The sequence below is a fragment of the Esox lucius genome, chromosome 18 (genome assembly GCF_011004845.1).
Source record: "Esox lucius isolate fEsoLuc1 chromosome 18, fEsoLuc1.pri, whole genome shotgun sequence".
NCBI classification, from domain to species: domain Eukaryota; kingdom Metazoa; phylum Chordata; class Actinopteri; order Esociformes; family Esocidae; genus Esox; species Esox lucius.
In genome coordinates this window covers 11,185,307-11,198,923 of record NC_047586.1, presented here as the reverse complement: position 1 = coordinate 11,198,923, position 13,617 = coordinate 11,185,307, and the positions used below count along the sequence as shown (strand labels likewise).

Below are 13,617 nucleotides of genomic sequence, written 5' to 3'. Positions count from 1 at the left end.
ATGATATCGTGTGCACTCTGCAAAGCTGATCTCTGTTTACATTGAATCGTAACTAGACATGAAAGCTGCATGTATGTACTTTTTTACATTTATATCCCATTGCTAGTAGGAGATCCTTCATTTCTCTGCCCCAGTGTGTGGGACTGTTCAGACAGGTTGATTTAGGGTGGATTCCTCACGAGATGTTTGTATTCGGGTGTCATCACAGTGTGTTTACAGTCCTGTGTTGTTACAGTTCAGTGACAGGACAGTGCCCCCTGCTGGCTGTTAGGAAACAGCATGGTTTCCATCTTAATATGCACAGTGATTTAGTGCACAATTTAGTATATTTTTATTGTTTACTGTAACATATCTCCTCCTGGCCACAAAAAAAAAACCGGAGAAAGGGGAATACAAACTGCTGATGCTGTCAGCAGGTGTGCCCAATCCTGGCTGAAGGGGGAGTTGAAGGTCATCACGACCAGCCCTGCCAGGCTGCGGAACCTATTTAGTATTAATGCATCATTTCTCTTGTTGGACTTAACATGCTATCTTTAATGGTGTGCCTTCCTGAGCTTTTCATTCAGCCTCTAGCTGCGGGAGATGGAAGTCAGACGACGGTACACTGGCCCAACAGCAGTGTACTGGGTCGCCATCTCTCATACCCAGCAGTCCTGCCATGTTGTCCAGGACCACAGTCAAGGTTCTAATGTTACCTTTTATCACCAGCCATGTCCAACAGGCCTTCCTGGCTTAATCAGCCGTGGTGAATGTTCCTCCTCTAACGTCCCCCATGCCGCTCTTTAATACCTCTCCTCCACATGGTTTTCCATAAGGCTGGGGGGGGGGGCAGTGACAGCAGCCATATTTCTGACCCGGGACGGGGAGGAAGGAGGCAGGGGCTGTATATCAGCCAACTGACGCTGTGCCTGAGGAGGCAGGGAGGAATTTGGGAATTTTAAGCGGGTACGAGGATGAAAGGAGGTGATTTATCAACTCTAAAAGAGCTGCTGTGGCCAAGCATCTGTCAGTGACTGTCTGTCTGTCTGTCTGTCAGCCTGTTTTAATCTCTGTCTCTCTGTCTGTTGGTCTGTCTGCCTGTCTCAATCTGACTGTCTGTCTGCCTGTCTCAATCTGACTGTCTGTCTGCCTGTCTCAATATGTCTGTCTCTCTGTCTGTTGGTCTGTCTGCCTGTCTTAATCCGCCTACCTCCATCTCTGTGCATATGTGTGCAGGTGAATGTGCGTGCATGGTTAGTGTGTGGGGATGATCTGCTTCATGATTTCCAGTCACAGGGCAGGGAATATGTTCATATATCTGTCCTTCTGGAACTTTCTCTGTCCCTCTCCTGCTGACACGCAGCACTCAAGACAAAGACGGACGCCATACTGAGCAGCGATTTTAGGAAGGGGTTTCCCCTGAGGGGAGGAAGCACATGGTGACTGTCCTGATCTTCATTGTTCTGCTTGGCGTGACATCGCTCGTTCCTGCCTCGGTCATGGTGGAAGAATGAGCGCCTGTGGCCCGTCGGAGAGGCTGATGTCACACATGGAAACACCCGGTGATACTGGCTGAGATTCCGGACTGCCCTGTGGTGGGGAGAATCCTCTGGGTTTCATTGTTTGGGTGTAAATACTGTGTTACCTCTGGCTATACCTGTGCAGAGCGCTGTAGTCACCACCAGGTTCTGTGTGCTTAGGCAGTGCTATTTCTGTCTCGATGTTGAGGCACCGGAGTGGAGCCTGATCTGCTCTGCCTCTGGGGCCTGGCAGATGAGCAGGGACGCTGAGCTGGCTGTTGAGCACACACTCACACAGAACCGTGTGCGTCCTCCACATCCGGACCCACGCAGTCCCCTTCATAATGACTACCCACTGGAGTTACCGCCAGCCTGCACACCTCTAAACGCTCCACAAAAAGCTAGCTCACGTACAACTGACCGGCAGGCGCCTCCGACTGTTCTTCCCTGTGGCAGAGCATGGGCAGCCTGTGTCTGAGACGTGTTCTGGTACTACACCTCGGACGGGTCCATCTGGCCAAGCTCATCTCATATTCCTCTGGTACAACCACTTTGGCATGCCGGAGTGCTTCAACAAGAGGCACTGCTCCCCCCCCCCCCCTCCATTCTCCCCTCTTCCTCTGGGTTGTGTCTGAGACACTGGCTGCTGTCCGTGGACTACCTCTCCTTCCCTGTGTCAGCCGCCAGCTGCTGGTTGTCAGCTTATTGTTGCCAAAACAAGGCGGAGTTCAATAAAAGACGGATCCGTCCGTTTTCATGGCGCGTGGAAAAGAGTTACTACCTGTGCCCGGAAGAAGTCTTAGAAAGACACACGTTAGCCATTTGTGAATGTCCATTCATGCTGAATGAAGTAAAAACCCTTACCGACTAACATTTCTTTTGGCATTTTCGTATCCATTCATTTGTCAGCACGCAACAAACTGATGTGTATTTCTTCATTCAGGCCTCTTTCATTCTCTCACCGGCTACTAGAGTCAGACCGTTGTTTCCACTCCTTGGGGGATTTCAGTTTCTTTCCCCAGGTTGCTAAACATCAGCGTTGCACCATCTTCATCTCTTCCAAAGTAAAACCCTCTGCATCTCTCTCCCTGCAGGACCTGGAATTCCACGGCGTGATGCGTTTCTACTTCCAGGACCGTGTGGCGGGGAACTTTGCCACCAAGTGTATCCGGGTGTCCTCCACTGCCACCACACAGGATGTCATCGAGACGCTGGCTGAGAAGTTCCGTCCCGACATGAGGATGCTTTCCTCGCCCAAATACTCGCTCTACGAGGTCCATGTTAGCGGGGGTGAGTATGGGGGGTTGGTCGGACAGGTTTTTCTTCGGGGTGGGATTGTAGAAGCCTATACCAAAGGCAGACTGTTGAACAGTCGCTTTTGTTTAGTATTCATCGCTGCTAACGTCGGACATCAGGAAGCTTGTTTATGTGTGTGGTTCGGGTTAGTTTGAGCTATGTTAGGCTTGCTAGACAAACACTGTTCTCTTGCAGTAGATGAAAGAGGAGCGCCGTCTCCAGCTTCCGTGGTGTTTAATGTGACCTTGACATCAGCAGCCCAAATCCCCGGCTTTGATCTGTGCTCCCTGTGAGAGGCGCTGTGTTTAGCGTTCGTGTGCCCTCGCATGGCGCCGACATGAAAGGCCTGTTTATGTAATAATATTTGAAATGTCAGCTGTCCTAGCCCGTTAGATCTGCCTAGATCATTAAAACGTGTGTGTTTTTTTTCTGTGTTAAGTCTGTGTACGTAGCCTAGCGCTAAAGCTGCGTACGTAGCCTAGCGCTAAAGCTGCGTACGTAGCCTAGTGCTAAAGCTGTGTACGAAGCCTAGTGCTAAAGCTGTGTACGAAGCCTAGTGCTAAGTCTGTGTACGTAGCCTAGCGCTAAAGCTGCGTACGTAGCCTAGCGCTAGCGGGCGGGCAGTGCAGTGTGGGGCTAAGGATGAACGGGGTGTACAGGAGAGTGTTAAGTGGTGGCTCTCCCCTCTCTGGCAGAAGAACGGAAGCTGGACCTGGATGAGAAGCCCTTGGTGGTGCAGCTCAACTGGAACAAAGACGACCGGGAGGGGCGCTTCGTCCTCAAGAACGAGAACGACATCATGCCCAAGGTCAGTGTGGACGGTAGAGCAGCTGGTCGTATGGCTTCCCGGGACATTTCTGGTTCAGCTGGAGCAGCTCCTGGGCCAGGACTGTATGCTGAGATGTTGGTATTGGTGTGGATGTGCGGTACCCCATTGAGTTGAATAGGAATAATGGAGTTGTCCCTCAGTAAAACAGCTACTGCACAGCGGGACTCAGTCATGATAAGTTGATACCGTCTTGCTCACCACCGTGATCTCCTATTAGACAAGACTGACAGGCTCAGTGTGTTCAGTGAGTCGATGAGAATCTTGGCTCAGATCCATTGAAATGCTCAGACTTCCTTAGTACGCTTCTGCGCCCCGGAGAGATGCAGCTATGTTGTTTTATAATAGAGCACTTGACTTCAAGTACCTCAGCTTCTCAAACTATTTCCATTTCCTCGGCCAAATATGTGCTTCTCCCCCCTGGCCCTAGAGTGTGTGTGTGTGTGTGTGTGTGTGTGTGTGTGTGTGTGTGTGTGTGTGTGTGTGTGTGTGTGTGTGTGTGTGTGTGTGTGTGTGTGTGTGTGTGTGTGTGTGTGTGTGTGTGTGTGTGTGTGTGTGTGTGTGTGTGTGTGTGTGTGTGTGTGTGTGTGTGTGTGTGTGTGTGTGTGTGACACGGGTGACTACAGCGAGCGCATAACCATTGCTGCCCAGGGGAACAGTGAAGAGGTTTAATATGCATGTGTACACAGTCAATTCTCTCACACACACTGAAATGGTCTATAAGTCATCCCGCCTGTCATATCAGGGGAGCCAGACCTTAAACTACACTTAACTTACTCCTCCTATCGTAAAAGCATCCGCTACTACATGTTTTTAAAGGGCTGTGTTGAGGGCTCCCAAAAGAATTGGTTGGCAGGAGTGTGTGTGTGCCGTGCCGGCCCTAAGCAAAAACATTTTTTAGGGGCCCCTCTCCCCTAGGCATCTGGGGCCCCCTTGCGGTTGGGGGCACTAAGCGACCAGCTATGACACTCGTGTCTGGGGCCGGCCCTGTGTGTTGTGTTTATAACCCTACGATGACCTCTGGAGTGTTTCAGAAAAGAGTGAAGAGAGACAGCCCTACAACGATCTCATTGGACAGGGCGGTCTTAGGGCATTGGAAGGATTTAACACATTCACTGTTCTGTTCACCTTTGGTCTTAACTGTCAGCCTCCTTTTCGCAAAAAAGGAATACCAAAACCACTGCTCTCAGTGGAAAGTCCCGTATCAGTTAAATCTATTTTCAGCTCGCTATTATTCTGTTTGTGTGTGCATCATGCAAGTTGTCGTCTTAACCCAGGTAACCCGGCTAAAAAACATACCTCACCCCAACTCACCTCCTTATCGTAACCTCCCTCCTGCACAGAAGGCGCAGAGCAACGGGCCAGACAGGGAGAAAGAGGGCGTAATGCAGAACTTCAAGCGGACTCTGTCCAAGAAAGAGAAGAAAAAGGAGAAGAAGAGGGAGAAGGAGGACCTTGCTTATATCCCGGACGGGGACACTCTGAACAGAGAAGATGGGTAAGGAAAGCAGTCACCGTGATATCTGTCTGTCCGGTATTTTGAACATATACCACAAACTCATGAGGGGGCCTTTTTGCTATTTAAGAATTGTCCTAAATGTAATTACAACAGTAAAAAGGTAACTGACACCATTCAATATGACCAATAAACATTCATATGACCGTGACTTGGCACATAATTTAATATTATTACTTTTATCTGACTTGAAGTAATGAAATTTGGCACACATGCTCAGGATTAGTAGTCTTGTTAACCCCCAGACACCACTGGCCTGAGATCTGAAATTTCCCAAATGGGGGGCAACGTATTTGCTGTTGCCTTGGTTTTCCTATAAAGTGTTGAACATTTGTTCTTGTAGAGAAAAACTTCATCCTACAGGTAGTGCCATTTTATTAACCACATTGGTAGAGCAAATGTGCCTTGTGAGGAGGTTTGCAGTTGAGCGCTTCTGAATGTTCTATACATTCTGTTTTTCCAGGGAGAACTCGAGGCTGGCGGCAGAGGTGTACAAGGACATGCCAGAAAACAGCTTCACCAGGACCATCTCCAACCCTGAGGTGGTGATGAAGAGGAGGCGGCAGCAGAAACTGGAGAAGAGGATGCAAGAGTTCCGCAGCAGCGACGGCAGGCCTGACTCGGGTACTAATCATACTTTCAATGTTGGCAAACTTGCGCCCATACAAGCACTGGACCACATGACTTCCTGGTCAAGTTGTTCTGTGATCTGGGGCTCGGACCATCAGCCCTCTGGTCTGGTCTGCCTGTTCACTTCTATCAGTCAGTGTGAAGACGCGTGCTTTGAGCATGTTTGTGCCTGTCCGTGTGGTTCTGTCCGTGTGGTTCTGTCTGTGTGTCTGGTCCCTGTCCAGGCCAGTCCTGGCTGTGTTCTGTAGAGTACGCCCCGTACCGACACTTTAATTATATAAGGGTTGGACCAGGCAGTGGAGACGCTTTAGGCCTCAGCTAGAACCACACACTGACTGGCACTGCACAGGCTCGCATCTTGTTCCTTGTGGCTTTGGACTGGTTCTCAACGCCAGGCCTCTGGACCTGGAGTACTGCTGACTTGCCCTCTAACTACAGATTAATTTAGTCTTAGGACACCAGATAAATGCTATAACCTACCAGGTAGAAAAGAAATCTGATATTATTCCAGATCCCCAGGCTATAGCTGATCCAGTTGCTGTTGACATTGGCTTGTACAACACCCCAGGCCCTGTCTCATCAACTTTTTTTGAGATTTGAGAAGCTATCTTTGCCTCCCTCCCTCTCTCTCTCCCTTGCCATTCTACTTTCCCCCCCTCCAAAAGCTCTTGCAACCAGGGAGTCACGTGGGCCAATGCTTCTATGTGCGCCAGTTTGCCAGTATTGAAAAAGAAATGTGTTTCCCTGACAGTGCTGATGGGGAGGTACGTTGCCATGGGGACTGTTTATCCAATAGAAAGCTAAATATATTGAGCAGATGTGGCATGACAAAAGGAATACGCGTACCTGTGTCAGCTCTGTGTGACTGTAAATCTCCCTTCTGACTCTCAGGTGGGACTCTGAGGATCTACGCAGACAGTCTGAAGCCCAACATCCCCTATAAGACCATCCTGCTGTCCACTACAGACATGGCAGACTTTGCCGTGGTCGAGGCCCTGGAGAAGTATGGCCTTGAGAAGGAGAATCCCCGGGATTACTGCATCGCCCGGGTAACAGTCAACACCGCGCCTTACACCAAGCCCAACCGCACGTTAGTCCACGCCCCTTCAGCTGACCGACAGCAGAGCCGGGCCAATGTGTGTCCTGTCCAAAAAAAAGAGAGGTTGTGGGGTGGGTGGCGCTTCAGTCAGGATTCAACCCCTGGTATCATAATATCACCAGGCATCGCAAAGCCTGTGTAATTGCAGGAACCGATCATTAACCCGGCCGGGTAGACGGGTGTAAACAGGTGGGGGTTTGTTATTGCCCCAGTAGATGCATATATCTAGTCAAACTTTTGCCACCTAGGAAATGTGTGTGACAGGACTTGGTTAAATAATAATTGTACTCGAGTCCCCTGGATCTTAACCCCTGGAAGCCTGCTGCCATCCCGGAGATGCGCCATTTCAGTCTTCATGTAGCTTCACAGTTCACACAAGCTTGTGTGTAGATTCAAGGTCAGCTTAGGTCACCACTGAGTAACACACACACAGACACTCACCACAGAGACACACTTGATTGTGTAACACCCCCCCCCCTCCAAACGATGTGAGTGATGAATGAATGTCTGCTCTGTCTCCCCTCCTCCGCTTCTCTCTGGGAGCGCCAGAGGGTCACATTTTAAGCTGATTGAAGTTTCTGCGGTAGATGCCCTTGACCCTAGTTAAACCCTACATATTTCATCAGCTGTGTGCGTTCCAAACCTCTATCTCTCCTCTGTCTCGCTGTCTCTCCTTCCGTCGGTTTCACTCCCATCTGGCCGTCCACTCTTGTCTGGCTTATTAAAGCAGGAACGGGTGCTGCTGGAGCAGGTCTCTCCGTTTGACAGTTGAAGTGCCAGGCTAGCAGGCGCCAGGCTGTGTTCGTTGGTGCCAGGGGTGTGTGGCGGATGGCAGGGCAGTAGTGTGGCTGGCCTGATCTGGCCTGTCACCCCCTCCCCACCCCAAATGCCTACCGGGGTCATTAATAAGGGCGACAGTGAAACGCACTTCCCGGGCCAGTGTCCCGTATTGAACTGTCGTGGCGGGTTGGACAGGAATGGGGAGGTCACGTCTGGTGCGTAGGGAGACATTCCTGGGGCCACGGGGAGTTAGCCAACCATGGGATGATGTGCTCATGGACAGTGATGGGGTCTGGGTCTGGGTTCAGCGTCGTCTAAACCGGCCCGGGTCGTGGAATAACACGCGGATGTGTATGGCGCCCCCCGTTTTTCACATGGTCGTTCTGCTTTTCTGGTTCCCAGCACACAGATGACAAGTCTGGGAAGGAGGTCATCCTGGACGATACAGAGTGTCCTCTTCAGATCTTCAGAGACTGGCCCAGCGACAGAGGTAGGACACCCCCCCCCCCCCCCCCCCCCCCCCGTCCCAGCACACCCAAATCCAATCTCCCTCCCATAACTTCTCAGAACTCATTGTTTTCTCCACACCTCTTTCACTGACAGCAATGGGCGTGTGGACGTGTGCAGATTTACAGATTTTTTTTTCAACTTTGTTCTATTTACGTGGGACTTATTTCCTGGTCTTGAAGGATTGTTGCTGATATTTCATGTGTACACTGCCCTCTCCTGGCAGCACCGGGTTATAACACAGCTGCACGTCTTTTTCCAGGGGCCCTAGTGTTCCAGCTGAAGAAGAGACCGCCAGACTATGTGCCTAAGAAGGGTCGTAAACCAGATGACAAGGGCCCAAGAGGGAAGGTCATGGATGGGCCCCTGCACGGGTCTCTAGCACCAGAAAAACTGCCTTACCTGGTGGAGCTTAGCCCAGGTGTGCCACACACACACACATACATTTGTAGCAGATTTTTTAAAGATTTAACATTTATTTAACCTGGCAAGTTGGTTAGGAACATCATATTTACAATGACTGCCTGAAGGGAAGTAAACAGCCTCTTGTAGAGGTCCAGGGCTGGTATAAACAAAAGAGGACAGAACTTTAATAAAGGAGTTGGTTCTGCGAAGAGCTAACGGAACGGTAGAACACGGCTCTGTAATTGTGCATTGACGGTCAGATGCCAGTAGGTCAGTGTAGGCAAAATTGTGCTGAATGGATTAGACTTCCCCAGTAGTCAAACAAGGTGAGTGATTGGGACCTGGAAGCCTTTCCTGCCTAGTTGTTTGTAGCAGCTCTCTCCTAGTGAATGCATCTGGTTAGCAGCTTGTTCCCTATTGGCTAGCTACGCGTTGTTCCCTATTGGCTAGCTACGCGTTGTTCCCTATTGGCTAGCTACGCGTTGTTCCCTATTGGCTAGCTACGCGTTGTTCCCTATTGGCTAGCTACGCGTTGTTCCCTATTGGCTAGCTACGCGTTGTTCCCTATTGGCTAGCTACGCGTTGTTCCCTATTGGCTAGCTACGCGTTGTTCCCTATTGGCTAGCTACGCGTTGTTCCCTATTGGCTAGCTACGCGTTGTTCCCTATTGGCTAGCTACGCGTTGTTCCCTATTGGCTAGCTACGTGCTGTTCCAGGTACATTTTCAACACTACTAGGCCATCCTGTACAGCTTGCCACAGCTTCCTCCTAATCTCTCTCCGTGTATCACTGACCAACCATGTAGTGCACTAACCCGGACTGTCAGAACCATGCAGTGCACTAACCCGGTCTGTCAGAACCATGCAGTGCACTAACCCGGTCTGTCAGAACCATGCAGTGCACTAACCCGGTCTGTCAGAACCATGCAGTGCACTAACCCGGTCTGTCAGAACCATGCAGTGCACTAACCCGGTCTGTCAGAATCATGCAGTGCACTAACCCGGTCTGTCAGAACCATGCAGTGCAATAACCCGGTCTGTCAGAACCATGCAGTGCAATAACCCGGTCTGTCAGAACCATGCAGTGCACTAACCTGCTCTCTCAGAACCCTGCTTGATCTCCTCAGGGTTGTGGTCACTATAATGCATACTGTCGTTATGTACAGTATGTGTCCAGGATACCTAGGTTATCATATGTTAAGAAGGGCATGTGTCTCCCAGGCAAGGGTTCTCTACTCATTCTACATGAAAGGATTCAAGGTGTGTGTGTTCAGGTGAAAGCTTTGCGGGTTCTCCGCTGTGTAAGTGACCGTATCTGCATCTTTGATCAGTCGTTCACCTCTTCCAGAACTCTGCTGGGCAGAAGAAATGTGAGCCTGTGCAGAAGATGCACCATATTCAAATGAGTCAATTTTCCGTATTTGCTTTGCTTATGCAATTTCGAAGATTGTTTTTCTCAAACGTAATCAGCCCTATGTAATTTCATCCCCTTTAATTTTCACAAAACAAATTTGACCTTGATGCATTGAATTTGTGATTTTGTTCTAGGCAGAGGAAGAGAACATTGGTGTAGAAATTCCATTGCTAGCCCATGAGGGGTCTTCACAAACTGACACTGGATGTGCTATTCAGATAGTATTTTGACCTAGTGAATGATTAGCTCCTTGAGGTAGAGTGGTGTCATTGTAGGAGGAGTGCTTTCATGTAGAAAACGTGCTGGTGAATCGGTTATTGATGTCAATTTATAACCGATAACAGTCTATATTGTCTTATTCTGTATATGCTAATAATAATGACTTATTCTTTAAGTTTTTTCTTACATCCAATAATGCAATGCACCTTTAGTCATCTGTTTGGTCCATGGTGTTACAGACCTAGTAAAAAGTACTGAATGAATGTCAAGCCCAAATGTAAGAAAGTTTAAATAAAATAAGCTTTTACTGAACAATAGGTGTGTATATATAAGGAACTGTAAGCTACATCCTAAAAATATATTTCTATGTGCAAATGTTATGGGATTTGCTCAATTGGTTGTGTCTGGTAGATACTCTTATAGGCCTACATTATGTTGAAAAAGCCACAGTAGTTTATTGGCTTTAGTTTTCAACTGTAACTTTAAGTGGGTATAGCCTCACTGTATATGTGCACAGGACATTGCAGAAAGGAATAATAATCATCTGCTCAGTCCCCAACATAATTAGAGGGAACAATGGAGACAATGTGTGTTTGTGCGTGCCTGTTTGTGTTTGTATTTGTGTGTGTACTGACTCTGCTATGTGTGTGTGTACTGACTCTGCTATGTGTGTGTGTACTGACTCTGCTGTGTGTGTGTGTACTGACTCTGCTGTGTGTGTGTGTGTGTGTACTGACTCTGCTGTGTGTGTGTGTGTGTGTACTGACTCTGCTGTGTGTGTGTGTGTACTGACTCTGCTGTGTGTGTACTGAATCTTGGGGGGTTGGGGGGTGTACTGACTCTGGGGGTTGTGTGTGCCGCCTCGGGGGGGGGGGCACTTGCGGAGTGTGTGCGTAATGGGAAGAAGGACGCTGCTTTTCCTCTTGCTGCAACGTTTTCACCCTCTGCTGTGTGTTTTGTCTGTGTGTCCTGGCCCCCTCTGGCATGGTCTTGTCTGTGTTTACTACCTCCTGCTGTCTACTGCTGGCCCCTCCTCTGCATGTCTGCTCACCTAGGGAGGGGGAATCACTGTGGCTACTACGCCTATCGGCACCACGAAGGTAAAGCACCCACACCTCTCCTCCACTCACCACCAGGCCTGTAAGCTCTGTTCCTCTGGCTCTGGGAGTTAGCCGGGCCTGTGGGCCCTCTTAACTTCACATCTAGGACCAGCCTAATCGTGGACATGATCGATGATTCTGTTTTGGAGCCGTCACAGTGATGGAAATCAATCTGACCTTTATAGTCGTTAGGGTCACCGACCCACTCTTAGAGCAGATTTTGGATCAGCGTCTCCACCATAGTGCTTATGGGAAGACCACACAAATCTCACCCTGCATCAGTATCTTCCTCTAGGAGGTGCTGTGTGAAGACCAGGAAACTCCAGTTCTCTAAGGCCTCAGGAATATTGAGCTCAGCAAATTAGTATTTTTGCAACACCCCCTAATAAGAGAGGAAAAACAAAATATTCCCACCCCTGCTAACTAATTTGCTTGTCTGCTTTTACTAAAATATGTTTTTACTAATACAAAAAATCCCATTAATGCTGTGGTCTACTGGTAGTTGTTGTAAAGACAATTCCACTTTGTGAATTATCAGAGGGCTGTACCACCGTCATGTCTGAACGTCCCTTTGGGCTTTCCATTGTGTCCCCGGATGAGTATTGACTGTGTCCTGGTTGTACTGTAGATGGCTCCGACTCCAGGGACAAACCAAAGCTCTACCGCCTGCAGCACAGTGTCACCGAGGTGGGCTCAGACAGCACTGATGACGGCTCCATCCAGGTGACCCCCCCCGTCTTTCTCTGTGTGTTTGTGCGTGCATTAACCCAGCTGTACAGTCCTGTAGCTCAACCACGCTGTCCCCCCCCACCCCAGCTGTTTGGTCCGGGTATCCTGCCTCGCCACTGCAACCTGATGCACAGCGAGGGCCTGGTCACGGTGACTCCCCACAGCCTGGAGGCCGAGACCTACGTGGACGGCCAGCGTGTGACCGAGACCGCCGTGCTGCGAAGTGGAGCCACGCTGCAGTTCGGCGCCTCCCACGTCTTTAAGTTTGTGGACCCCAGCTACGACCACAGCTTGGTCAAGGGAGGACCCGGGCCCATGATGAGAAGCAGGCACAAGTCAGGGTAGGCACCTGCACTCGCTCACACATTTGTCAGTCTCACTCTCTCTCTCCCACACAGACACACTGCGTTACAATGGCATGAAAAACATAAGCGCATTTGGGCGGCTTGCCCTTTGCCCTTTCGTCTCTACTGTGATGACGGGAAGGGGTTTGATTGGCCACAGATACAGGAGCCTGTGAAGACCTGTAGTCCAGGATGAGTCCCTCAGCTGAGGCACTGAGCAGCACCAGGCTGGCTCCCGTCGCACAGCAGCACCTCAGAACACCATAGTGGAAAATAGGTGTTCTGATACTGAAACCTTCTGAGCCTTTATGCTAGGTGTCTTCCACTCTGTATGGCCCTGGCCTTGTTACTCACTGTCTTAAACAGAGACTTCAGGGCTGCTTCCTTTTGTTGCCGGTATTCTGGCCTTCTGAACAGTGAGTTGGAGATTGAGAGGTTCACTAAGGGAGCGATGTGAATTTTAGGCCTGTAGTTTGCCAAATGGCTGCTGTGGAAACAGATGGCATATGAGCTGGAGTGGGAGGAGCCATCTGGGTGCAGTAGCTCTAGCTCTAACTGGCTGAGTGGAGAGGGTGGAGAACAAGGTGGGGGTTATAGGTGGCAAAGGGCCTTATGGACCAGATTGAGCTGTAGCAGTGCTGACTAACCTGGACTGTAGCGGTGGTGAGTCTCTAACCTGGACTGTAGCAGTGGTGAGTCTCTAACCTGGACTGTAGCAGTGGTGAGTCTCTAACCTGGACTGTAGCAGTGGTGAGTCTCTAACCTGGACTGTAGCGGTGGTGAGTCTCTAACCTGGACTGTAGCGGTGGTGAGTCTCTAACCTGGACTGTAGCGGTGGTGAGTCTCTAACCTGGACTGTAGCGGTGGTGAGTCTCTAACCTGGACTGTAGCGGTGGTGAGTCTCTAACCTGGACTGTAGCGGTGGTGAGTCTCTAACCTGGACTGTAGCGGTGGTGAGTCTCTAACCTGGACTGTAGCAGTGGTGAGTCTCTAACCTGGACTGTAGCGGTGGTGAGTCTCTAACCTGGACTGTAGCGGTGGTGAGTCTCTAACCTGGACTGTAGCGGTGGTGAGTCTCTAATCTGAACAGTGTGGGCAGACTGGGGTGTGGCCTGCGCTGCTGTGTCATCAATCCAGGGAGGCAGGACTGGGAACCTGGCGAGCGCTCACACACACACACACACGCACGCACTCGTGCACACAAATTCTGGTCACAGCTATAGCCTCCGCTGCTCATTCTGCACACTACTCCAC

The 13,617-nt window shown here is 50.0% G+C and overlaps 1 protein-coding gene across 22 annotated transcripts in view; it reads left to right on the top strand.

Moving 5' to 3' along the window:
• The window catches only part of afdna (afadin, adherens junction formation factor a), an 87,668-nt gene that overhangs the window by 37,166 nt on the left and 36,885 nt on the right, over positions 1–13,617 (top strand). For 15 of the 22 annotated variants that reach the window (XM_013138574.4, XM_013138573.4, XM_013138578.4 and 12 more), the window contains 10 exons: positions 2,594–2,789; positions 3,491–3,603; positions 4,965–5,119; positions 5,601–5,761; positions 6,659–6,816; positions 8,049–8,136; positions 8,416–8,574; positions 11,246–11,290; positions 11,919–12,013; positions 12,107–12,360. In XM_013138574.4, coding sequence (XP_012994028.2) covers positions 2,594–2,789; positions 3,491–3,603; positions 4,965–5,119; positions 5,601–5,761; positions 6,659–6,816; positions 8,049–8,136; positions 8,416–8,574; positions 11,246–11,290; positions 11,919–12,013; positions 12,107–12,360 — 1,424 coding nt within the window. The remainder of the gene's footprint in view (positions 1–2,593; positions 2,790–3,490; positions 3,604–4,964; positions 5,120–5,600; positions 5,762–6,658; positions 6,817–8,048; positions 8,137–8,415; positions 8,575–11,245; positions 11,291–11,918; positions 12,014–12,106; positions 12,361–13,617) is intronic. The other 7 variants (XM_013138590.4, XM_013138575.4, XM_013138586.4 and 4 more) reach the window with 3 other exon arrangements.